Genomic DNA, 25,653 nt, shown 5'->3' with positions numbered 1-25,653 from the left:
TTACAAAGCCAAGATATGCCAAGTTGAAAGTGATGGGAAAACTGCACAAACACACACACAACGTCCATATTTAGTAAGACATAGAGTTTTGGCTCTCGGGCAATGGAAAGTAATCGGCTGACTCCCTACTTTCATTACCTTGGGCTCTCAGGCCACTCGATCCCCACTGCTGCTTCCCTTCCCCAGACAGCTGGACTCTGGGTTATGGGAGCCTGGTGGGGCGGTCATTAATTAGAAGTACAGGGTAACCCTCTTAAAGAAACAGATCTATATCTCGGAGACAAAAGCAGAGCCATAACATTTGTTTTTTAATTGCCCAGATTAAAATGTTCTTCGGTGCTTGTCACCCCTTTCCTGGCTAGGATTATTTAAAAAAAAACATCTGCAGCTGAATATCACGTTAGACCTTTTGAAAAGCTTTGCCCAGATTCACTTGCATATCTCCAAGCGTATTAAAGGGTTGCTCATAAATTCTGTTTTTTTATGTACCTACATTTAGCAAAAATGAACCTCCCAACTTTTCAATCTCCGGCTGCTGTAGGTGGCTGCAATCTGTTTTCAAGGGCATGACGTAGGAAAATGAAATCAGTGTGGTCTTTGGTGAGAAGTCACAAGTAGAGCTTTTCATTTATAAACTAAGATTACAGGTAATGGACTGTGGGAGGAACATGTGTGAAGCTGAGGCTCTCCGTGGAGTGTGAATGTGAGTATTGTCCAAGCTGCAACCGGAGATATAGCCAACCAATTAGTTACCAGCCCAGAGTTGGGCACTTTCTGTGTTAAAATAATCTCAAAAGTTCACCCCACCTCTCTTATACGTTAACTTCACACGTTATCAAGAACTCCACTGTGGAACTATTTCAAGGTGGTCATTTCGAATTGAGTGTTCTGTTTTTGGGTCTAAAGAGCTGCTATGTACAAAGTGGGACTACAATCACACGTCTGTCTTCAGTGTCCAACTCTATCCAACAACCTGGATCTCTAATCAGCCTTAAATAGCAGTATGTGGATCTTGAGACTCAAGCTGTGTACCAATAAGGCCTGCCCAGATAAAACTGTAATTTACTCCAAACATCCAGCTGTCCGTTTCAACAGATGTGACTACAAAGGGGCCCGGAGCAGCCTCCGCCATAAGACCTCACAGCTGTGGAGAGAACTTTAAAAAAGATTTGGCCTGTCTGTCAACGGGCTGGTGCTGAGCCAGACAGAGGGTTAGGCTTGTCTCCCGGTGTTTGTAAGACACGTCTCGAACCTCCCATTCTCCTCCTAACCTATTACGTCTTCTGTGAATTATCTTTGATATCTACTCATTTTGACAGCTAATGCAGAAATTAAGGCAAATCTGTCCCGCCAACAATGGCAGTGTTTGTTTTAGCATTTGGAAGGTCTGATATACTTTTCTGGATAACTAGACTGCCTTTGATTTAGCCAACAAGCTATAGATAACAGCTTTGACAGTGTCCCACAAAAGATACATTTGTAAAAGATAAGTTTGATTGTGAGGACTGGTTACAGTTCGCAAGCTGTCGCTGTCACTCCCAGTAGAAGTATTTTACACCATGAAAACGTTCAACTGTTCATCCGTATCTAACAACTTAACACTGTCAAAATGATGAGCATAATTGTTATTCTTAAATACAAAAGAAGCCATTCTGTGGGATTGATCAGATAGCAGCTTGTGCTTCTCTGTGATGGTTGGCACACAGGTGATGTCATGTCTAAGTGCGGACCTAGGGGTTAAGGGTCAGAATCCATGGGGTCAAGCTGTTGCCTGCACGCAAATATAAATCCTGTAGTGAAAGTATTAGTGAGGCGGAAGAAGCGACACCTGATCTTCTTTTTGAAGAGGCCAGACATGAGTGTCTGCACTAATTAGAGGGTTGCCCAAATTGTTGAGGGACAGGAACCATTTGTAACTGGAGCAGAGCCCTTGTGTGGCGTACAGATGTAGGATCTTAATTTGAGCCAGTTTGCTACAACAGGAAAATAACCCTGCTGCAACAAATGTGAATTGTTATGTGAGTATAATTAATGGATGATTTTTGTAGGGGTTATAAGGGAAAATCTGACATTTCAAAGTGGAAATTCAAAAAATCAGAAGCCTCTTTAAACCTAAAATATACTGTTTAAAAGTTTGACAGGTTCTTCTGCAACAGGGTGATCAAATGAAGATCCTTCATCTGTACGATTCAGTCACTAGAATGGCAAGAGCCGAAGTGTCGAAAGAGTTCAATTTAGCTTTGGTGTGTCTCATTTTCACACAACCGCATGTGCTCACACGCTCTCACACGCACGCTGGCAGGGTGAGTATAGAAGAAGACCTCATCACCTCGGCTAACGTTCAACAAATTGCGGTTAATGTTCAAATTACGTTTGTTTCTCTCAGGACCATGCCTTTAAACTGAGTGATTTGTTACAGAGATTTATAGATTATGCCCCTTTATTACTCAAAGTAATGCGAATCCTGCAGTGGCACGCACTTCTAAAGCCCTGTTTGAGCCTGAGTGTTTCATATGTCTTCATTTTACCCAGGGGTATGTGTTTCTGAGTCATAAAAAAAACATGCTTGCCTGTATTAATGTGAATTTCATGTGAATTAATCAATATTTCACAGAGCTCTTAGGCCGCCATAATACTGTGCCTGGAATACCTGGAGGGTGTGCAGGCAATCCAATGGTTCAATCCAGATTCCCTCAAACTCATTCTAATTGTTCAATCCAAATACCCTCCATCTTGGATTTTGGATGCCATTTTCAGGAATCACCAATACATAGCTTCAGGCATCCCATAAAAATAAAAAGGTCTTGACATTTCCTCAAACTGTGTACATCAAGGGCACGAACATGGTCCCTGTAAACTTGCCAAATACAGTGGGGAAAAAAAAGTATTTAGTCAGCCACCAATTGTGCAAGTTCTCCCACTTAAAAAGATGAGAGAGGCCTGTAATTTTCATCATAGGTACACGTCAACTATGACAGACAAAATGAGGAAAAAAAATCCAGAAAATCACATTGTAGGATTTTTTATGAATTTATTTGCAAATTATGGTGGAAAATAAGTATTTGGTCAATAACAAAAGTTTCTCAATACTTTTTGTTATATACCCTTTGTTGGCAATGACACAGGTCAAAAGTTTTCTGTAAGTCTTCACAAGGTTTTCACACACTGTTGCTGGTATTTTGGCCCATTCCTCCATGCAGATCTCCTCTAGAGCAGTGATGTTTTGGGGCTGTCGCTGGGCAACACAGACTTTCAACTCCCTCCAAAGATTTTCTATGGGGTTGAGATCTGGAGACTGGCTAGGCCACTCCAGGACCTTGAAATGCTTCTTACGAAGCCACTCCTTCGTTGCCCGGGTGGTGTGTTTGGGATCATTGTCATGCTGAAAGACCCAGCCACGTTTCATCTTCAATGCCCTTGCTGATGGAAGGAGGTTTTCACTCAAAATCTCACGATACATGGCCCCATTCATTCTTTCCTTTACACGGATCCGTCGTCCTGGTCCCTTTGCAGAAAAACAGGCCCAAAGCATGATGTTTCCACCCCCATGCTTCACAGTAGGTATGGTGTTCTTTGGCTGCAACTCAGCATTCTTTGTCCTCCAAACACGACGAGTTGAGTTTTTACCAAAAAGTTCTATTTTGGTTTCATCTGACCATATGACATTCTCCCAATCCTCTTCTGGATCATCCAAATGCACTCTAGCAAACTTCAGACGGGCCTGGACATGTACTGGCTTAAGCAGGGGGACACGTCTGGCACTGCAGGATTTGAGTCCCTGGCGGCGTAGTGTGTTACTGATGGTAAGCTTGGTTACTTTGGTCCCAGCTCTCTGCAGGTCATTCACTAGGTACCCCCGTGTGGTTCTGGGATTTTTGCTCACCGTTGTGATCATTCTGACCCCACGGGGTGAGATCTTGCGTGGAGCCCCAGATCAAGGGAGATTATCAGTGGTCTTGTATGTCTTCCATTTCCTAATAATTGCTCCCACAGTTGATTTCTTCAAACCAAGCTGCTTACCTATTGCAGATTCAGTCTTCCCAGCCTGGTACAGGTCTACAATTTTGTTTCTGGTGTCCTTTGACAGCTCTTTGGTCTTGGCCATAGTGGAGTTTGGAGTGTGACTGTTTGAGGTTGTGGACAGGTGTATTTTATACTGATAACAAGTTCAAACAGGTGCCATTAATACAGGTAACGAGTGGAGGACAGAGGAGCCTCTTAAAGAAGAAGTTCTTGTTTGTAGGTGACCAAATACTTATTTTCCACCATAATTTGCAAATAAATTAATTTAAAATCCTACAATGTGATTTCTGGATTTTTTTTCCTCAATTTGTCTGTCATAGTTGACGTGTACCTATGATGAAAATTACAGGCCTCTCTCAACTTTTTAAGTGGGAGAACTTGCACAATTGGTGGCTGACTAAATACTTTTTTCCCCCACTGTATGCTAAATCTGAAGAGCCAGGTTTACAATCTGTCCATGTTAGCAACAGCTTTACAGTGTACCATCAAGGCAACAGTTGGACTGAAGTCAAATATAGACTCATCAAGTTGTAATAGTGATACTGCATGGCATTTTCACAAGCGTCACAGTTGGTCTGCCCTGAGAGAGAGAGATAGAGAGAGAGAGAGACTTGCCCGGTGTCCAGTTGGGCCATCCGATAGCATCCGCAGTGCTAACAGAGGGCCACTCCTGGTCCCATGCTGTGATTGACTGAGGACACCAGGGAAAGTACATATCCTCTGGGGTAGACGGGTGAAATTTCCCCCTCACCTGGTAGGCTGTCAAAGGTTTGAGTCATGCTTTCAATCAAATCTCAGTGATGTTCACCATTGATTTTGTCTTCGACACTAGCCAAAGTGGTTTTCACATGTTGTCAGGAGATAAGATGTTGTGAGTTGAAGGGTTTACTTTAGAAGACATAGTCAGTATATGACCATGACTCTTGTCTTTAGATGTGGAAGTTACACAATTCACATAAGGATGCCTTTTGTAGACTAAAACCAACCCAAATACACTCACCTACAAACACACATTAAGACATCTACACCCATAAAACAGTGCCATGACTCAGCCAGCCTGCCGTGCTCTGTCTTCCCTTCCTCACCCGTAGCATCGGTGACCTCTCCAGGGAATTCAGGTGTCAAGCTTCATGTTTAGTCTCATACAGGAGCATATGCTCGGCAGATTGAATTGTTACAGAAGGCAGTGGTCCCATGCAGCCAAATTATTTTGTAATGGCATGAAAAAATCCCATGCCGTGTTACAACAACTTTTTGTCTGACCGACTGTAAACCCAAAGGCAATAAATATCCCAAAGCAAGGCCTGGAATTTACTGCACCTGTAGTAACCACCACTAAGCTGTAATAAGCAACAGATGTGCGAGCCATTGCTTTGGCCTGAAAGCAGGAAGAATAAACAATAATTAATTGTTGGGTATTGTTTCATCACCTGAGCAAAGCGGCTTGGATACTGTTGTTTAGGCACTCATAACGACTTTTGATTAGCGGGTAACACGGGTAAAATAAAAACTATTTCGATTCAGTGCCCTGATGGTTCTCGTGTCGTTTTATAGGAAGGGAAATAACTGTCACGACCACTTAGGCTTGACGTCGGACACCGAAGCGAGACAGTCAAAGGTGCAGGCGGCACGGTGTTGAATTGTCAGATTTTTGCTGTTACATGTGAAAATGAACAAGCGTGACCCTCATGTCAATGCAATCCATAGCAATTAGATACAGTTTACCTCTAACCAGTGCCAACTGAAATGGATAATTATTACTGTAACCTCTGAGAACCTTCCATTAAACTCAGAGTAGAATGCTAACTGTTTTGTGGGAGTTGAGGTGTGTTGTGGTCTGACATAAATAGTGCTGGTGTATTAGGGGAGCCAAAGTTATGTTTGACATATATTACACCACATGTCCGCTAGATAAGCTCATTGCTACAGGGTTTCTGTAATGTGATATATTTATGATGATAATGAAAACATTATAATTTTGTGTTGTTACAGCAAAGCCAGAGGAGGTTTTGTTGTTCCACTGTGATAGGACACATAGAGCATGCCCACAGGCTGCAATTTCATATTGTATGTGTGTGCATGCTCTTGAGTATGATTGAGCATTTATGCATGAGTGTTGTGGAATGTGACTATGGGTAATTGTATATTAGTGTGGATGTGGGCGTCCCTCTATGTCCCTCAATGTGCATGTCCATGTGAGCACTCACTCACTGTCATCTGTTTTGGGCATGGAAAGGTTAATGTTTAACAGAGGTAGCATAGATCCGAATGGTTTACCCAGTAACGTGTGAACAAAGCACAATGGTAGCACTGTATAGGCCTATTTATTCAAACTCATATCCTCCCTTAATCGTGGTTACACTTTCCTCGCAGGAGAAAAAGAAAAGTGGGTCAAGGAAAAGTCATGTTTGAGGTAATTCACTCCGGGGACAGGCCTCTGATCATTATGTGACATTGGTTAACCTGGAGAGTGAGGTCATTTGGAAGTCTGGGTTTCACCCAGAAACGGACAGACCTAGAGGACCACAGTGTTTCCCCCAGCAGTGTTGGGGGGAAGGGGGCGTGGCACGGTTTTAAAGGCCCTCCTCCTGGCCGCAGAGACAAAATGTTGCTGTTTTAAAGCTGCAATTTTACACATTGGGACAGAGAGAACATTTTACAGTTTTAAAGCTATTTTCCTGCAATTCTACACATTTGTCATGGGGCTGAGAGAAAAATTGCGGTTTCAAAGCAAATTTCCTACAATTATACACATTTTGCAATGGCTTATGCTTTGTTCTTATGTTACCTGAGTGACTCAAACGTTATACATTTTTGGAATTTCAGATTCTCTCTCTGTCTAGTTCTTATTTTGGTGGTTGTTGGTTCTCAAAGATGATTTTATAAAAAATATATGTTTTTGATATTTTAGTCATTTAAAGTTTACACTGAAAACATTTTGCCATCTAGCGCCGGTGCACCGCTGCTAAATGCATTTCGGGGAAACGCTGGTCCATGTGTGCGGTGGCTAAACGAGGGCCAGTTAATGGAAAAGTTGAAAGGGCAACTTATAAAAGCTGTATTATTTATGAGAAAATAATGAAAATGGAGGTTGAACATGGGTATGTAAAATAAAGATTGTTTGTAATCTCATACTGTACTGTAATCAAATAAAATGTTTGTGCAAGTGGAATCTGGCAATGAACTACAAAGGATCAACAAAATTGTTCGAGTACATATTTCCTCCTCCCCATTTATTACAGTAAAGACACACTGTAACTGTACCATCAGTGGGCTAGCGCCAAATGCATCCCATGACATTTTCACATGCAAATAGAACTTGATTTGTATAGTATATCAGACTGTGGTTTTTAAAGGTTCAACATGCAACATAATATCCCTTTTGGTTTTGAGGATAGAGTAGCATATCACTTTTTCTCCCCACGTGTCTAAAAACCTTTTCATCAAGGCATAAACTCCATTTTTAAAAATCCTTTTTCCCCTCCTTCCCTCTTTCTCACTGACAGTGAGGCCAGATTTTCCTTTGAAATTTCTACCCTTAATTACAGTCTTATTAAACAGGCATTCCATTCAGCGTTTAACAGATTTTTCCCCAAGGAATTATGTTTGGGAATGGTCCCAAATGCACGTCTATTTATAATTGCACCAAGTATGTTTTTCATGGGGTTGGTTGTTCGCTCAACCTACATTAAAACCATGTGTATCCTACTATGCTTACTGTGCCACATGTCCACATCTACTGTATATCTGAGGTTGTGTGTTAAAGGACACATATTTTCCCATTAATCATTATGTACTTTATGAGCCTCTGTGTTCCCCACACTGTAATATAATAGGAAGGTAATGAAAGACATGCCATTGTGATGGAAGGCCTAGCCTTAATAGCATTAAAGGGCCTATCCACTTGTTGCTTCTATAGCCGTTAGTGGCCCTGCCAGCCAATGAATAGCAAGCGAGCAGTCAGTCAATTGGGCCCGGTGCTGCCGTTACTTGCACTGGCAGATTAAAAGAGCTATCAAACTTTTTTATGGACATCAAAGACATCAAAGAAAAATTGGCTGAAGCAACAAGTGTGATCTGTTTATCTTTGACTAAGAACATAGTGTTTTGTCTTCTGGAAGAGGTGTATCTGAGGTGTACAGCCATAAAATACTGCCTGAAGGGTAATGGAACATTTTGTGTGGGATGATATTGCACAAAATGTAATTTTTCTATCTCCGGGGGAGTGCAAGAATCGTCTTGCCGCAACAGCTCATTTTCCCAAACAAGGTGACTTTTCTTTTTGCCCGCTGTGGTTGATGTTGGAAGGAAAGATTTTTTGACTTCTGTGAAAGAAGCAGTTTGATTGAGAAGTTTTGACGTGCTACCATGTTATTATTTGTGTCTCACATGATTGTCGCTCCCTCTCCTACCTGGCCTGCCACCAACCCTAAATTAAAACATCAAAGTCTTTGGACAGAGTCTGATGTAGGCATTATCTCACCAAGCGGTGTCATCACCATTATAGATCTAATATTTGTGATCGACAGTGCAGTATTTCGTGCCAGAAGAACGGACTGTGACTGTCATCGACACAGATATGGATGTAAAACCTGGATTATAGTGGATCAAAGCGAGTTGGATCTTGGACCAGACTCTTACACACAGTGTCTCTCTGTCGACCACTCCCTCTGTCAGCAATGTTGTCTTTGGACTCTCTGAACACGGTTTTGGGGTTGACATTGAATCATTCTTTGAGATTGTCCAGAGCCAGCGCAGTCAGCACTCATGGCAAACTTAGCATGGCCTGTGTTTTTGTTTCTATCAAAAGCAAATGAGCTGGACATGAATCACGCTTGCCAGATATGAGGCTCTTAAAAATATACTGCAAAATAAAGAGTAATTAAACTCAAAATGTGTCCTAAAATGCAAATGCCTCCACATGCAGTGCGACAAAATGGTTACTCATCCATTTAATCCACTAAGAAACTTCCAATGGCACGTTCCTTCACCAAGACCATTAACGCCCTGCTATTTCCCCTGTAAGAGGGATCTGGAGGGTCTGACCGACACCAGCAGAAACAGCTGTTACCGATGCATAATGTACCATTCCTTGTCAAATCATACTAGGGTAGCAAGATGTAAGATTTTTTCACATCATGGTGCTGTCTTTACCTGACTCTTGAGAAAATTGAAATGCTATGCTGTCCTGCACAATTGAAATCCAATTGTTCATCAGGAAAAGCTTCCCTTCCTCTTATTTCTCAAGGCTGTCTATTTATAAATATGTATATGACATAACAACACTGTTTCCTAGGAGATTGGTTCAGCTCGTTATTGTTGTGTTGATGGGGGCTCAGGTGGGACGCAGGCAGTGTATTATGGGCCGGTGGGGCGGCAGACAGAGAGACGGGTTATTGGCAGTGACTGGAGGTGACAGGCCCTGATGGAGAGGGGGAGCGTAGAGGGGCGGCGGGAGGAGTGTGATTTAAGACCCCTTGGCCACAGGTCCCGGGGGCAACCGGCGTGGGGAGCTTGTTAAAAACCCACAGCACCACCTTCCATTTTAATGGCCCCCGTGTCCAACAAACTTCCTTCCAGGAGTTTATGGAGACGAGATGCGGCATCATAGCTGACAGCAGCAAGAGATTTGCGTAAATTATAGTGTCTGTTAGAAAGGTGCTTTGAGGTAGTTTTTTTCCACTCTGGTTGTAAAATTCACTCAAATACTCTGCACCTACAGGGAAGGACACAGGTGCTGCTTGTAGCAACACTTCGTCTTTTGTCAAACGGGAGAGTGTTCAGGCTAATATTTACTTGACTAAATAAATAAAGTCTAATAGATATGTTGATATTCTCTGTTTAGGCAGCGGCAGTGGACCGATGCTTTACTATACCACATGGCAAACTAGAACAAACATTGGCCCACTCAAATACAGGCCCTAATCATAAGTCACCCTGCTTCAGTGTTTGTAATTAATGTTGTAGCAGTTTTTCTACTAACAAAAGTAGATTATATAATTCAATTTACAGTGATTTCCCTCATTTGTCAGACTGAGACTATAGTGAGTTACATTGCAAGCAGGCCTTACATGTTCAATGTTTCTTCCCTTGTTTCCTACTTGTTCCCTTACCGGCCCGAACCAACTTGTTGTGAGTAAAAACTTAGTGTGTGTTGATTCCTTCAAGGATAATTTCATTGATCCACAGTAACTCTCTGAAACAGTGTCGGCTGCATTAGCAGAACATGAAACCGTGGTCTCCGCATTTCAATAAAGAGGTCTCATAACCATTCATTAAGTTATACTTTTATTACTCCCATTTATTACTTTTTAAATATTATCCGGCTCTGACGATCAATATTCAATAAAAAAGCAATTTAGCTGGTAGCCTCTGTGTAATAAATTATTATTTATCTGTTCGGTGTTCGCATATTTAACAGTCTGTGCATTCTTCCTTTTTCCTCAGAGATATTCATTTTCTTCATTTTCACATCTTTTTTCTGTGTTATTGTTGTATTATATTGGAGGTTTTGGCGCTTCCACCCCATTGCACTTCCCATTTATACATGAATACAAGGTTTATGTTTTAAGTATGGTATTTGACTATTCCAATAAATGGCCATCCAAAAACAGTTATGGTATAGATTTTTTTATCTTAGCCTTGTGTATCAGTAGGTTTCTACCATGTGTCCTGAAATGGCCAACATCTTAAATAAAACTGCAATTACAACCCCAGCAAGGATGAAGTTGACCATTACTGTTCATTTTTACACACTCATCTTCTCTGAAACAACTCTTCTACCAACTTAAATATAACATAAAAGTAACATTCTCATTTCCCAACAATTTTTCCAAGGTGTCCAAGATTCCCAGCATGAGAAGATAATCACAGTCGTAGGAGAGGGAATTATCCATAGTCCGGACTTCCCATTCACCTACCCTAGGAGTACTGTGCTGGTCTGGAGACTAGTGGCCTACAGTGACAACATGAGAATCCACTTGTCCTTCGACGAGAGGTTCGGCCTGGAAGACCCAGAGGACGGAATATGCAAGTAAGATCATAAACATAAAGGCATATAACATATTGAATAGCCAATATAGCCAAGTCAGCATGTTGTGTTTTACCTTGAGGTATACCTGATGGATGTACCGTGCCATTTAATAACTACATTAAATACATGATGTACCATGACATTACGGCGCAGTATACTGCAACTATGCAGTATGTAGGCCTACATGTCCATCTACAGTGGTAGTAGTTTATCTAGTTTTACTCTATGTTTTAGCCAGCTTAGACACTTTTCATCAGGACTACCCCAGTTCAGTTAGCATGCGGAGGCTGTGCGCCGGGGAGCATGACATATGTCATGGCTGTGTTGTGGTCCATTTTTCAAGGTTTAGAGTCAGAGGGCCCATTTGTGAAATTGCCTTTTGCCCCGTGTGACGGCTGATGAAAATTGAAAAGCACAGCCCGAGTGATTTGTTTTGCCGAGGCCATACGGCGTGGGTGCATATTTCGTCGGCAGCAAGTTCCCCTGCATACGGGCCGTGTGATTCGACAAATGGCGGAGAGGTCTTTCCCCTCAGGAGCTAAAGTCTATGACTGGCCTTAGACCCCCCCTTATTTTATTTAATACCCCCTTTCAATTACCAGCTACCTTTTGTCTCTGTTACTATTCATTAGGAACAGCAGTGCTGAGCCGGTCTGTGATTGATTTCCTTCATGCATTATACTCAGTGTCCTGGTGTCAATACATCCGGTCTGACTGCCCCATCTCTCTCTCCCCATCTCTCTCTCTCTCACTCTCCCTCTCACTCTTTTACAAACTGTCTTTCTTTCACACACTCACTCTCTCTTTTACACACTCTCTCCCCATCTCTCTTTTACACACTCTCTCTCTCTCTCTTTTACACTCTCTCTCTCTTTTACACACTCACTCTCTCTCTCTTTTACACACTCACTCTCTCTCCCTATCTCTCTCTCTCCCCATCTCTCTCTCTCTCTCGCTTTTACACACACTCTCTCTTACACTCTCTCTTTTACACCCTCACTCTCTCTCTTACACACTCTCTCTCTCGCTTTTACAGTCTCTCTCTCTCTTTTACAGTCTCTCTCTCTCGCTCCCCATCTCTCTCTCTCTCTCTCCCCATCTCACTCTCTCTCTCATCTCTCTCCATCTCGCTCTCTCTCTCCATCTCTCTCCATCTCTCTCTCTCATCTCTCTCTCTCCATCTCCCTCTCTCTCTCCCTCTCTCTCATCTCTCTCCCCATCTCTCTCTCCCTCTCTCTCTCCATCTCTCTCCCTATCTCGCTCTCTCCATCTCTCTCCCATCTCTCTCTTTTACACACTCTCTCTCTCCTTTACACACTCTCTCTCTCCTTTACACACACTCTCTCTCTCTCTCTCTCTCTCTCTCTCTCTCTCTCTCTCTTTTACACACTCTCTCTCTCAAATTCAAATTCAAGCTGCTTTATTGGCATGAAAAACATTGTGTCAATATTGCCAAAGCAACAATGTATAAAATAATACAATTATAAACAATAACAAATAATAATATAAGATGGTAGTAAATAATAATGAAAATTAAATACAAAAATAATAACAATAAAATGGTATAAGTCAATAATAGAAATGTAATAAATATAAATATGGAAAATGAAACTATAACTAACTTATAACTAAATAACGGTCATCTTCACCATTACATCAGTACTACAACTACCATCATAATTACTACCACTATTACCACCACCATCATTAAACTGCCATCATTACCATTACCACCCATACCACTACTATTTGCAATGATAAACAACAATAATAATGGTAATAGCAATAACAATAATAATAAGTAAGTTACTATTTACTATGCAGATGTTATTATTCAGTGTCCCTCAGGCTATGGCAGGCAAATACATATTTGGCTGCAAGAGGAGCCATTGCTCCTTCGCCCATGAGTATTTTTAGTTTTTCCTCTGGGTTTAATAAGTTAAAATTTGGAATAAATGTAGTCATTTCTGTGAATAATAAATCTCTTTGTGAGAAATATTTATCACAGTAAAGGAGAAAGTGCATCTCTGTTTCTACCTCCCCTGTCGTGCAGTGACCACATATACAGTGAGGGAAAAAAGTATTTGATCCCCTGCTGATTTTATACGTTTGCTCACTGACAAAGACATGATCAGTCTATAATTCTAATGGTAGGTTTAATTGAACAGTGAGAGACAGAATAACAACAACAAAATCCAGAGAAACGCATGTCAAAAATGTTATAAATTGATTTGCATTTTAATGAGGGAAATAAGTATTTGACCCCTCTGCAAAACATGACTTAGTACTTGGTGGCAAAACCATTGTTGGCAATCACAGAGGTTAGACGTTTCTTGTAGTTGGCCACCAGGTTTGCACACATCTCAGGAGGGATTTTGTCCCACTCCTCTTTGCAGATCTTCTCCAAGTCATTAAGGTTTCGAGGCTGACGTTTGGCAACTCGAACCTTCAGCTCCCTCCACAGATTTTCTATGGGATTAAGGTCTGGAGACTGGCTAGGCCACTCCAGGACCTTAATGTGCTTCTTCTTGAGCCACTCCTTTGTTGCCTTGGCCATGTGTTTTGGGACATTGTCATGCTGGAATACCCATCCACGACCCATTTTCAATGCTCTGGCTGAGGGAAGGAGGTTCTCACCCAAGATTTGACGGACAACTTTGATGCTGTGAAGTTGTCCTGTCTCCTTAGCAGAAAAACACCCCCAAAGCATAATGTTTCCTCCTCCTCCAAACACGGCAAAGACCTCGATTTTGGTCTCATCTGACCACAACACTTTCACCCAGTTCTCCTCTGAATCATTCAGATGTTCATTGGCAAACTTCAGACGGGCATGTATATGCACTTTCTTGAGCAGGGGGACCTTGCGGGCGCTGCAGGATTTCAGTCCTTCACGGCGTAGTGTGTTACCAATTGTTTTCTTGGTGACTATGGTCCCAGCTGCCTTGAGATCATTGACAAGATCCTCCCGTGTAGTTCTGGTCTGATTCCTCACCGTTCTCATGATCATTGCATCTCCACGAGGTGAGATCTTGCATGGAGCCCCAGGCCGAGGGATATTGACAGTTCTTTTGTGTTTCTTCCATTTGCGAATAATCGCACCAACTGTTTTCACCTTCTCACCAAGCTGCTTGGCAATGGTCTTGTAGCCCATTCCAGCCTTGTGTAGGTCTACAATCTTGTCCCTGACATCCTTGGAGAGCTCTTTGGTCTTGGCCATGGTGGAGAGTTTGGAATCTGATTGATTAATTGCTTCTGTGGACAGGTGTCTTTTATACAGGTAACAAGCTGAGATTAGGAGCACTCCCTTTAAGACTGAAATCTTTCTGATTGAGAGGGGGTCAAATACTTATTTTCCTCATTAAAATGCAAATCAATTTATAAAAAATGTTACATGCTTTTTTCAGGATTTTTTTGTTGTTATTCTGTCTCTCACTGTTCAAATAAACCTACCATTAAAATGATAGACTGATAATTTCTTTGTCAGTGGGCAAACGTACAAAATCAGTAGGGGATCAAATACTTTTTTCCCTCACTGTACGCTCCTCTTTGGGTAGCCATGTCTTTTTATGTCTTCCGGTTTCAATTGCTAATTGATGGTCACTCAGCCTGTACTTGGTAAGGATCTGACTCTGCTTCGTATCTCTGAGAGAGTAGAGATAGTCAGCCAATTCATATTCTCTGTTTAGTGTCAGATAGCAATTTAGTCGGCTTTGGGATTTTGTTTCGTTTTCCCAATGTTGTAAATATGAGTCCTTTGATTGGTTTATTTTTTTGTTCATTGGAATTCTTTCTTTTGAAGCAGTGCTGGTGTCAGCTTGGTTGGTTAGGTCCAACACCAGCTGACTGAGAAGGCTCATTTCTGGGCTCAGTTTTTGGGTTTGAAGTGCTTTAAATTGCAGACTTGAATTTGGACTTGAATTTAGATGTAGCCAAAATGTTATTGATCTTTTCTGTATTTTCATTACTACTGGAAAGCGGTCCAATTCTGCCCTACATGCATTAGTTGGTGTATTTCTCTGGACACATTTTAAAGTCCAGTTTATTGAGTGGCCCCCAAACCTCACTTCTGTAAAGAGTTATTGGTAGGATTACACTGTCAAATATTTTGGTCCAAATTCTAATTGGGATGTTGATTTTGAATAATTTCATTTTTATTGCATACAATGCTCTGCAGGCTTTTTCTTTGAGTGCATTCACTGCCATATTAAAGTTTCCTGACGCAGATATGGTCAGACCAAGGTATGTGTAATTTTAGTGTGTTCAATTATGGTGTTGTTCAGGGTGAATTTATATTTGTGTTTCTGATATCTGTTTTTTGGGGGGGAAATCATGATTTGAGTTTTTTAGAAATTTACTGCCAGGGCCCAATTATGGCAATATTGCTCTAGAATGTTAAGGTTCTGTTGAAGACCTTCTTTGGTTGCTGAGAGAAGTACCAAGTCATCAGCATATAGCAGGTATTTTACCTCTATGTCAAATAGTGTGAGTCCTGGGGCTGGAGAATGGTCCAACATGTCTGCTAATTCATTGATATAAATGTTGAAAAGATTTTGACTCAAACTGCAGCCTTGTCTCACACCTCGACATTGTGAAACAAATTCTGTTCTTTGGTTCTTGATTTTTATTGCACACTTGTTTTCTGTGTACATACATTTTATTAAATCATACCATACCACCAAGCCCACTTTGGAGAATTTGGTAGAATAGCCCTTCGTGCCAAATAGAATCAAATGCTTTTTTAAAAGTCAATAAAGCAAGCAAAGATTTTGCCCTCTTTTATTTGGTGGATGTGTTTATTAATTAGTGTGTGTAAGGTGTATATATGGTCAGTAGTGCGATGGTTAGGGAGGAAGCTAATTTGACATTTTACTTATTAAATTTTTTTCTTGAAGAAAGGTTGGAATTCTTAAATTCAAAATGCTACAGAAAACCTTTCCCAAGTTGCTGTTTACGCAAATTCCCCTGTAATTATTGGGGTCTGATTTGTCTCCACTTTTGTGGATAGGGGAGATGAGCCCCTGGTTCCAGACATCAGGGAAGCAGCCAGAAGTTAAAACTATGTTGAACAATTTAAGCACAGCATTTTGCAACTCAGGTGTGCTGTTTTTCAGCATTTCATTTCTGATGTTATCTAGACCACAAGCCTTCTTTGATTTTATAGATTTGAGCTTTTCATTTAGTTCTTGTTGGGTTATTGGGTAATCTAATGGATTTTGGTTGTTTTTAATGACTAATTCAAGGATGTTCAATTTTTCTTGAATTTCTAATTGGTTCTGTTGTAAGTCTTTTTGTGGGATGTTTTTGTATAGATTATCAAAATATGTTTTCCAAATTCCTTCATCTTGTATGGTTAATTCTTGTGGCTTTGTCATGCTTAAATTGTTCCACATGTCCCAGAACTGATTTTGGTCAATTGCACTTTCAATTTCATGTGTCTTGTCGTATAATTAAATTTCTTGCGTTTCAGTGTATGTTTATACTGTTTCAGAGTTTCAAAGTATTCATAGCATAGATCTGGGTTGTTTTGCTGCTTATGTTTTTCATTTGACATTTGTCTTAGGTGTTTTCTAATTGTTTTACATTCGTTATCAAACAATTTTTCAGAAACATTTTGTTTTTTGTTTCTGATGTTGCATTTCTTTGGTTTTCTCAAATTTGCTTTCGATGCTGCTTTTTGGAAAATGCAATTGATGTTTTGAGTAGCCGAATTGACACCTTCTTTGTTGTTTTGGTATTGTGAGTTATTGAAAAACTGTATAGAGTTCATCATTTCATTTGAGTTCAATGTTTCAATGAATCTCTCTGCTCTGTTTTGAGCCCATCTGTACGATTGGTTCATGTTGTAGAGTTTATTGGGCTGTTTTTTTGAATGAATATTGCCGTTTAATTTCTTCAGAAACACGTTGATCTGACAGTGAATGCACTAATGGAGGAGGGGTCAATGTCAGTGATGGCATAATCGACTACACTTGTCCCAAGAGCTGAGCAGTAAGTAAACTGACCTAAAGAGTCCCCTCTGATTCTACCATTAAGCATGTATAGGCCTAAGGCTCGACAGAGATGCACTAACTCCTTCCCATTTTTGTTCAGTATTTGGTCAGGAATGTTTCTAGTATTTATAATTGGGCTACTGTACAAGGAGGGGTGTTCAAATATGTGGTGGTTACCTCCCGCATCAGTGTAGTCAGGCTCAGAACCTGTTCTTGCATTGAAATCTCCACAAAGAAGCACTTTACCCTCTGCCTGAAATTGAATGATTTCTGTATGGAGATTGTCAAAAAACTGATCATCATAATATGATGAATCTGAAGGAGGAGCATAAGCTGCACATATGTATACATCATTGTCACAATAGATTGTACCTTTGTTAAGTTTTAACCAAATGTGGTTAGTACCTTTTTTCATTTCATTCAGTGCTAAGTCCTGTTTATGCCAAATTATGATTCCTCCTGAGTCAGCCCTGTTTAACATTTTTATATTTGATTGATGGTAGTAAACTTTCTCTATAGCCTGAGGGACACTGAGTATCTATGTCTCCACGACACCATGTTTCCAGTAGGATTATGATGTCCTGTCCCTTGATGTTTTTAATCAATTCTGGATTTGTTGTTTTATAACCAAAATGTGAAGAGGACAGGCCCTGAATATTCCAAGAGCTGATAGTTAATGATCTCATTTATAATAAGTGATATTCACTGGTTTGAGTAAAGTACATTTTAAAAAATAAAGTATTATATATATATATATATATATATATATAGCCCTGTGTAGCTCAGTTGGTTGAGCATGGCGCTTGCAACGCCAGGGTTGTGGGTTCGATTCCCACGGGGGGCCAGTATGAAAAATAAAAAAAAATGTATGCACTAACTGTAAAGTCGCTCTGGATAAGAGCGTCTGCTAAATGACTAAAATGTAAATGTAATATATATATATATATATATATATATATATATACATATACAGTGGGGAGAACACGTATTTGATACACTGCCAATTTTGCAGGTTTTCCTACTTACAAAGCATGTAGAGGTCTATAATTTTTATCATAGGTACACTTCAACTGTGAGAGACGGAATCTAAAACAAAAATCCAGAAAATCACATTGTATGATTTTTAAGTAATTAATTTGCATTTTATTGCATGACATAATTATTTGATACATCAGAAAAGCAGAACTTAATATTTGGTACAGAAACCTTTGTTTGCAGTTACAGAGATCATACGTTTCCTGTAGGTCTTGACCAGGTTTGCACACACTGCAGCAGGGATTTTGGCCCACTCCTCCATACAGACCTTCCCCAGATCCTTCAGGTTTCGGGGCTGTCGCTGGGCAATACGGACTTTCAGCTCCCTCCAAAGATGTTCTATTGGGTTCAGGTCTGGAGACTGGCTAGGCCACTCCAGGACCTTGATGCTTCTTACGGAGCCACTCCTTAGTTGCCCTGACTTTGTGTTTCGGGTCGTTGTCATGCTGGAAGACCCAGCCACGACCCATCTTCAATGCTCTTACTGAGGGAAGGAGGTTGTTGGCCAAGATCTCGCGATACATGGCCCCATCCATCCTCCCCTCAATACGGTGCAGTCGTCCTGTCCCCTTTGCAGAAAAGCATCCCCAAAGAATGATGTTTCCACCTCCATGCGTCACGGTTGGGATGGTGTTCTTGGGGTTGTACTCATCCTTCTTCTACCTCCAAACACGGCGTAGGAGTTTAGACCAAAAAGCTCTATTTTTGTCTCATCAGACCACATGACCTTCTCCCATTCCTCCTCTGGATCATCCAGATGGTCATTGGCAAACTTCAGACGGGCCTGGACATGCGCTGGCTTGAGCAGGGGGACCTTGCGTGCGCTGCAGGATTTTAATCCATGATGGCGTAATGTGTTACTAATGGTTTTCTTTGAGACTGTGGTCCCAGCTCTCTTCAGGTCATTGACCAGGTCCTGCCGTGTAGTTCTGGGCTGATCCCTCACCTTCCTCATTATCATTGATGCCCCACGTGGTGAGATCTTGCATGGAGCCCCATACCGAGGGTGATTGACCGTCATCTTGAACTTCTTCCATTTTCTAATAGTTGCGCCAACAGTTGTTGCCTTATCACCAAGCTGCTTGCCTATTGTCCCAGCCTTGTGCAGGTCTACAATTGTATCCCTGATGTCCTTACACAGCTCTCTGGTCTTGGCCATTGTGGAGAGGTTGGAGTCTGTTTGATTGAGTGTGTGGAGAGGTGTCTTTTATACAGGTAACGAGTTCAAACAGGTGCAGTTAATACAGGTAATGAGTGGAGAACATGAGGCCTTCTTAAAGAAAAACTAACAGGTCTGTGAGAGCCAGAATTCTTACTGGTTGGTAGGTGATCAAATACTTATGTCATGCAATAAAATGCAAATTAATTACTTAAAAATCATACAATGTGATTTTCTGGATTTTTGTTTTAGATTCCGTCTCTCACAGTTGAAGTGTACTTATGATAACATTTACAGACCTCTACATGCTTTGTAAGTAGGATAACCTGCAAAATCGGCAGTGTATCAAATACTTGTTCTCCCCACTGTGTGTGTGTGTGTGTGTGTGTGTGTGTGTATATGTATATATATATATATATATATATATATATATATATACACACACACACACCATTACACATCACTATTATTAAAATACCAGTGGCAATAAAATAAAGGATAGTTGTAAACAAATTAATAAGAATGGCCCAAAAAATAAGTACAATGTAATGCAATTTGCAACCCTGTGTGTGCGCGTGTGCGAATTAAAGGGTCTGTCTAGCCCAGTAGTCTGCATATTAGATGCAGTAGTTGGTGCACCTCTCCTATCTCTGATTGTTCTGGGTGTCTTTTGCCAGAGGTTACCTCAGCATATGTAGGCTGATGAGCTGAATGATACATGGTGTGGACTGCATCATGTGGTGTACTTCTCTGAAGGACAGTGTTCTGCCCGACCCTGGAGTAGTGGTCAGTGCTGTGTTGGGATGGGCCAGGTCCAGTAGAACTGTGTTGTGATGGGCCTGGTCTAGTAGAGCTGTGTTGTGATGGGCCAGGTCTGGTAGAGCTGTGTTGTGATGGGCCTGGTCTAGTAGAGCTGTGTTGTGATGGGCCAGGTCTGGTAGAGCTGTGTTGTGATGGGCCGGGTCTAGTAGAGCTGTGTTGTGATGGGCCTGGTCTAGTAGAGCTGTGTTGTGATGGGCCTGGTCTGGTAGAGCTGTGTTGTGATGGGCCTGGTCTGGTAGAGCTGTGTTGTGATGGGCCTGGTCTGGTAGAGCTGTGTTGTGATGGGACGGGTCTAGTAGAGCTGTGTTGTGATGGGACGGGTCTGGTCGTGCTGTCCTGAGGCGGGTCTGGTCTGGTAAATCTGTGCTGTGTTGGGCCTGGTCTTGTAGAGCTGTGCTGTAATAAGCCGTGTCTGGCTCTTCTTTCCTGGGGATGGTGGGGGTACTGTTGTTTCAGAAGGTGGGGCGGGGGGGGCTCTGTTGCTGGGGTGATGGGTGTGTGGGTCCCTGCCAAGTGTTTCATCCTTTAGGTCCTTGGCAAAGGTTCTGATACAGTCCTGATCAAGATGTACATTATCGTATAAATGTTCACATGTCAGAGTGGGGTGGTGAGCCATTCTGACGTTGAGCAGTGAGGCACAGTCCACAGTGATCTGTTTATTTATTTTTTCGATCAACATTCCTGGGAAGTCTTTTCTTGGTAGGAGGGTGGACACAACTATATTGGTTGTTGGGAACATAGCCTGTGCCCGTTCTGCCACTCTTCTCACTGCCCCAGATACATTTTCACCTTTGGCATGAAGGTCGTTTGTGCCAGTGTGGATGATGATGTTGTTGGGGGGTGTCAATCCTGGTCTGACTGAGAAGCTGCATTGCACTGTCAGTTGTAGGACACCAGAATTTATACACCTGGTGTCTAGGGAATAATCTTTCCTGGTCTAAGAACTTCCCATTTGAATCAATAAGGATTGCAGTTGTGGGTGACTGTCTGGGTGGAGCAGACTGGGAGACTGTTATTCTGACCTGGGCTGGAGCAGACTGGGAGGAGGGTTGGCTAACCTGGACTGGAGCAGACTGTGTGGCTGGTAGGTTGACCTGGGCTGGAGCACACTGTGCTGGAGCAGACTGGGAAGCAGGTAGGCTGACCTGGGCTAGAGCAGACTGTGTGGTGGAGGCCATGCTGGTCTCAGGTTCAGGCTGGTGGACATGTTCTCTAGATGCAGAGGACATATTGACTAGCTGCTGGTTGAGGGTGTCAATGTACCTCTCTCTTTGTTCTAGCTCCTTTCTTGTTGTGCTCAGATGGTCTCTGAGGTCATCATTTGTCTGACTCAGTTTGTCCATTCTGCTTTCCAATTTAGCAATAGATGCTCTGCTCTCCTCCCTGAACTGTTTCATCTCTTCTTTTAGTTTCTGGACAGTGTCCTCCTCTTGAAGCTTGTTCTCTCTGAGTTCTATGACCTCTGCTTCGACTAGAGAGAGGGTGTTGTGGAAACGTTGCATAGCAGGTGTTCTTGGTGTTGTAGACATGTCCTTGGCTTTGTCTGCTGCAGGTGAGGTAGGTAGAGGGACACTGAGGGCTTCTTGCTGGGTCACAGAGACTGTTGGGGCCTGCTTTTCTCCATCTCCCTCCTTGACTTTTTCCTCAGTTTCTGAGATGAGTTCAAAAGCCTGGAGGCTTGAATTATTGCCTTGTATCAATACAGTTCCATTATTATATAAGTTTACTGTTTGATACGTGTTGCTCTGGTCAGCTTCTTCAAAAATGCTGATCTGACATCCTTGGCTGATGCCTCTATTTTTGAGAAAGGGAAATTGTTGCAAATAACCCTTTTCCATATGTGCCCTCGTTTGGTATTAAATATTAAATGTGCAACTGGTAAGATCTGCAAACAGGCATTCATGGTTCTGTCCCATCATCAAACCTTTGAAACTTTTCTTAGCTTTCTCCGTCTGGATGTCTGGTGGGTAAACAATTTCCATAGCAACGCTGTACACAATGTTGCAATAGAAGCGTTGTTTCTTGTATTATTCTCTCTTGTGTCTTTTAGAGGACTGTTTTACTTTGATTTTGTCTTATTTTGTCTTTCTTTTCTTCTGTTAACTAGATATTCTTTGTTAGCTAGCTAGCTTCTTCCAGGAGAGTCCCTAGCATGTTCTTAGCAACTGGTAAACAATTCAGCTAGCTAAGATAACTGTACAATTTTATGAAAAATAGTTACTTTTTCAAAAGCCTTTCTTCTTTGTTTGTTGCTTGTTTTGTCTCTTATTCAGTCTTGCAGTTTTCTTTAGTTTTTTTCCGATGTACTTCACTCTAAAAACCATGTACGTTTCAATATTTGTAGGAGCTAATTTTTTCAGCAGCTGCTGCTCTGGAATTTTGGGAGATCTCTTTTACAAACAGTCTCTCTCTCTCCCCCCATCTCTCTCTCCCATCTCTCTCTTGCTCTCTCTCTCTCTCTCTCTTTTACACACTCACTCTCTCCCTTTTACACTCACTCTCTCTCTTACACACAGTCTCTCTCTCTCTCTCTATCGCTCCCCATCTCTCTCTCTCTCTCTCTCTCTCTCTCTCTCTCCCCCTCTCTCTCTCTCTCTCCCCATCTCTCTCTCACTCTCTCGCTCTCTCTCACTCTCTCGCTCTCTCTCTCACACACTCTCTCTCACACACACTCTCTCTCTCTCACACTCTCTCTCACACTCTCTCGCTCTCTCTCTCCCATCTCTCTCTCTTTTACACACACTCTCTCTCACACTCTCTCTCACACTCTCTCACACTCTCTCTCTCTCTCTCTTTTACACACACTCTCTCTCTCTCTCATCTCTCTCTCTTACACACACACTCTCTCACACATACACACTCTCTCTCACTCTCTCTCACACTCTCTCTCACACTCTCTCTCTCACACTCTCTCTCACACTCTCTCTCTCTTACACACACACACTTTCTCTCACACACACTCTCTCTCACACTCTCACACACACTCTCTCACACTCTCTCTCACACACTCTCTCACACTCTCTCACACACTCTCTCACACTCTCTCTCACACACACACTCTCTCTCTTTCACACTCTCTCTTTCACACTCTCTCACACTCTCTCTCTCTCGCTTTTTCTCTCTCTCACACTCTCTCTCTCAAACAAACTCTCTCTCACACACACACACTCTCTCTCACACTCTCTCTATATCTCTCTCACACAGTCTCTCCATCTCTCTCTCCCATCTCTCTCTCTTTTACACTCTCTCTCTCTCTCACACTCTCTCTCTCAAACAAACTCTCTCTCTCTCACACTCTCTCTCTCTCTATCTCTCTCTCTCATCTCTCTCTCTTTTACACACACTCTCTCTCTCTCTTTTACAAACAGTATCTCTCTCTCCCCCATCTCTTTCTCTCTCTTTTACACACACTCTCTCTCTTTTACACTCTCTCTCTCTTTTACAAACAGTATCTCTCTCTCTCCCCATCTCTCTCTCTCGCCCCATCTCTCTCTCTCTCCCTACCTCTCTCTCTCTCTTACACACACACTCTCTCTTTCTCTCTTTTACACACTCACTCTCTCTCTTTTACAAACAGTATCTCTCTCTCTCTGTCTCCACCTCTCTCTCCACCTCTCTCTCTCTCTCTCTCTCTCTCTCTCTCTCTCTCTCTTTTACACACACACACTCTGTCTCTTTCTTTTACACACTCACTCTTTCTCTCTCTCCCCATCTTTCTCTCTCTCTCTTTTACAAACACACTCTCTCCCTACCTCTCTCCCTACCCCTCTCTCTCTCATTTACACACACACTCTCTCTTTCTCTCTTTTACACACTCACTCTCTCTCTTTTACAAACAGTATCTCTCTCTCTCTCTCTCCCCATCTCTCTCTCTCTCCCCCCCCTCTGTCCAATCTCTCTCGCTCTCTCTCATCTCTCTCTCTCTCCATCTCACTCTCCCCGTCTCTCTCTCTCTTTTACACACTCACTCTCTCTCTCGCTCCCTATCTCTCGCTCTCTCTCCCATCTCTCTCTCTCTCTTTTACACACACACTCTCTCTATCTCTCTCTCACACACACTCTCTCCCCATCTCTCTCTCTCTCGCTCGCTCTCTCTTTTACATATACTCTCACTCTCTCTCTCTTTTACACACTCACTCTCTCTTTTACAAACTCTCTCTCTCCATCCCTCTCTCCCTATCTCTCTCTCTCTCACACACACACTCTCTCTGTTACACACACCCTCTCTTACACACACACTCTCTCTCTCTTTTACAAACAGTATCTCTCTCTCTCCCCATCTCTCTCTCTCTTTTACACACTCTCTCTATCTCTCTCTCACACACACACACTCTCTCTGTTACACACACTCTCTCTCCCCATCTCTCTCTCGCTCGCTCTCTCTTTTACACACACACTCTCTCCTCTCTCTCTCTCTATTACACACTCACTCTGTATTTTACAAACAGTCTCCCTCTCTCTCTCTCCCATCTCGCTCTCTTTTACAAACAGCCTCTCTCTCTCCCCATCTCTCTCTCCCTATCTCTCTCTCTCACTCTCTCTCACTCACACACACACTCTCTCTCTCTTTTACACAAACACACACTCTCTTTTACACACTCATTTTACAAACAGTATCTCTCTCTCCCCATCTCTCTCTCTCCCCATCTCTCTCTCCCATATCTCTCTCTCTCTCTCTCTCGCTCTCTCTCGCTCTCTCTCGCTCTCTCTCTCTCTCGCTCTCTTTTACACACTCTCTCTCTCTCTTTCACACACTCACTCTCTCTCACACACACACTCTCTCTCAAACTCTCTCTTTTACACACACTCTCTCCCCATCTCTGTCTCATCTCTCACCCTCTCTCTCTTTTACACACTCACTCTCTCGCTCTCTCTCTTTCACACACTCACTCTCTCTCACACACACACTCTCTCTCACACTCTCTCTTTTACACACACTCTCTCTCTCTCCCCATCTCTGTCTCATCTCTCGCCCTCTCTCTCTTTTACACACTCACTCTCACTCTCTCTCTCTTTTACACACACTCTCTCTTTTATACACTCTCTCTCCCCATCTCTCTCTCTCACTCACTCTCTATCCCTCTCTCTCTCTTTTACACACACACTCTCTTTTACACTCTCTCTCTCCATCACTCTCTCTCTCTCACTCGCTCTCTCTTACACACATACTCTCACATACACACTCTCTCCTCCCATCTCTCTCTCTCTCTCTCTCTCTCTCTCTCTCTCGCTCTCGCGCTCTCTCTCTTACACACTCTCTCTCTTTTTTACACAAACACACACTCTCTTTTACACACTCTCTCTTTTACAAACAGTATCTCTCTCTCCCCATCTCACTCTCTCACACACTCTGTCTCACACTCTCTCTCACACACTCTCTCTCACACTCTCTCTCTCACACTCTCTCTCACACACACTCTCTCTCACACACTCTCTCACACTCACACTCTCTCTCACACTCTCTCTCACACTCTCTCTCTCACACACATTCTCTCACTCTCTCTCTCGCTCTCTCTCTCTCTTTTACACACACACACTCTCTCACACTCTCTCTCTCTCTCTCTCACAGTCTCTCACACTCTCTCTCACAC

At 42.3% G+C, this 25,653-nt stretch overlaps 1 protein-coding gene across 1 annotated transcript in view; it reads left to right on the top strand.

Moving 5' to 3' along the window:
* The window catches only part of LOC311107464 (platelet-derived growth factor C-like), an 80,716-nt gene that overhangs the window by 13,937 nt on the left and 41,126 nt on the right, over positions 1 to 25,653 (top strand). The window contains exon 2 of the mRNA XM_084149959.1: positions 10,861 to 11,056. Within this exon, the coding sequence (XP_084006085.1) occupies positions 10,861 to 11,056 (196 nt within the window). The remainder of the gene's footprint in view (positions 1 to 10,860; positions 11,057 to 25,653) is intronic.

The sequence above is a fragment of the Coregonus lavaretus genome, assembly GCF_964263955.1.
Source record: "Coregonus lavaretus genome assembly, chromosome: 32".
Taxonomy (NCBI): Eukaryota; Metazoa; Chordata; class Actinopteri; order Salmoniformes; family Salmonidae; genus Coregonus; species Coregonus lavaretus.
Note: the sequence above shows the minus strand (reverse complement) of the source record. Positions and strands in the feature narration are given on the sequence as shown.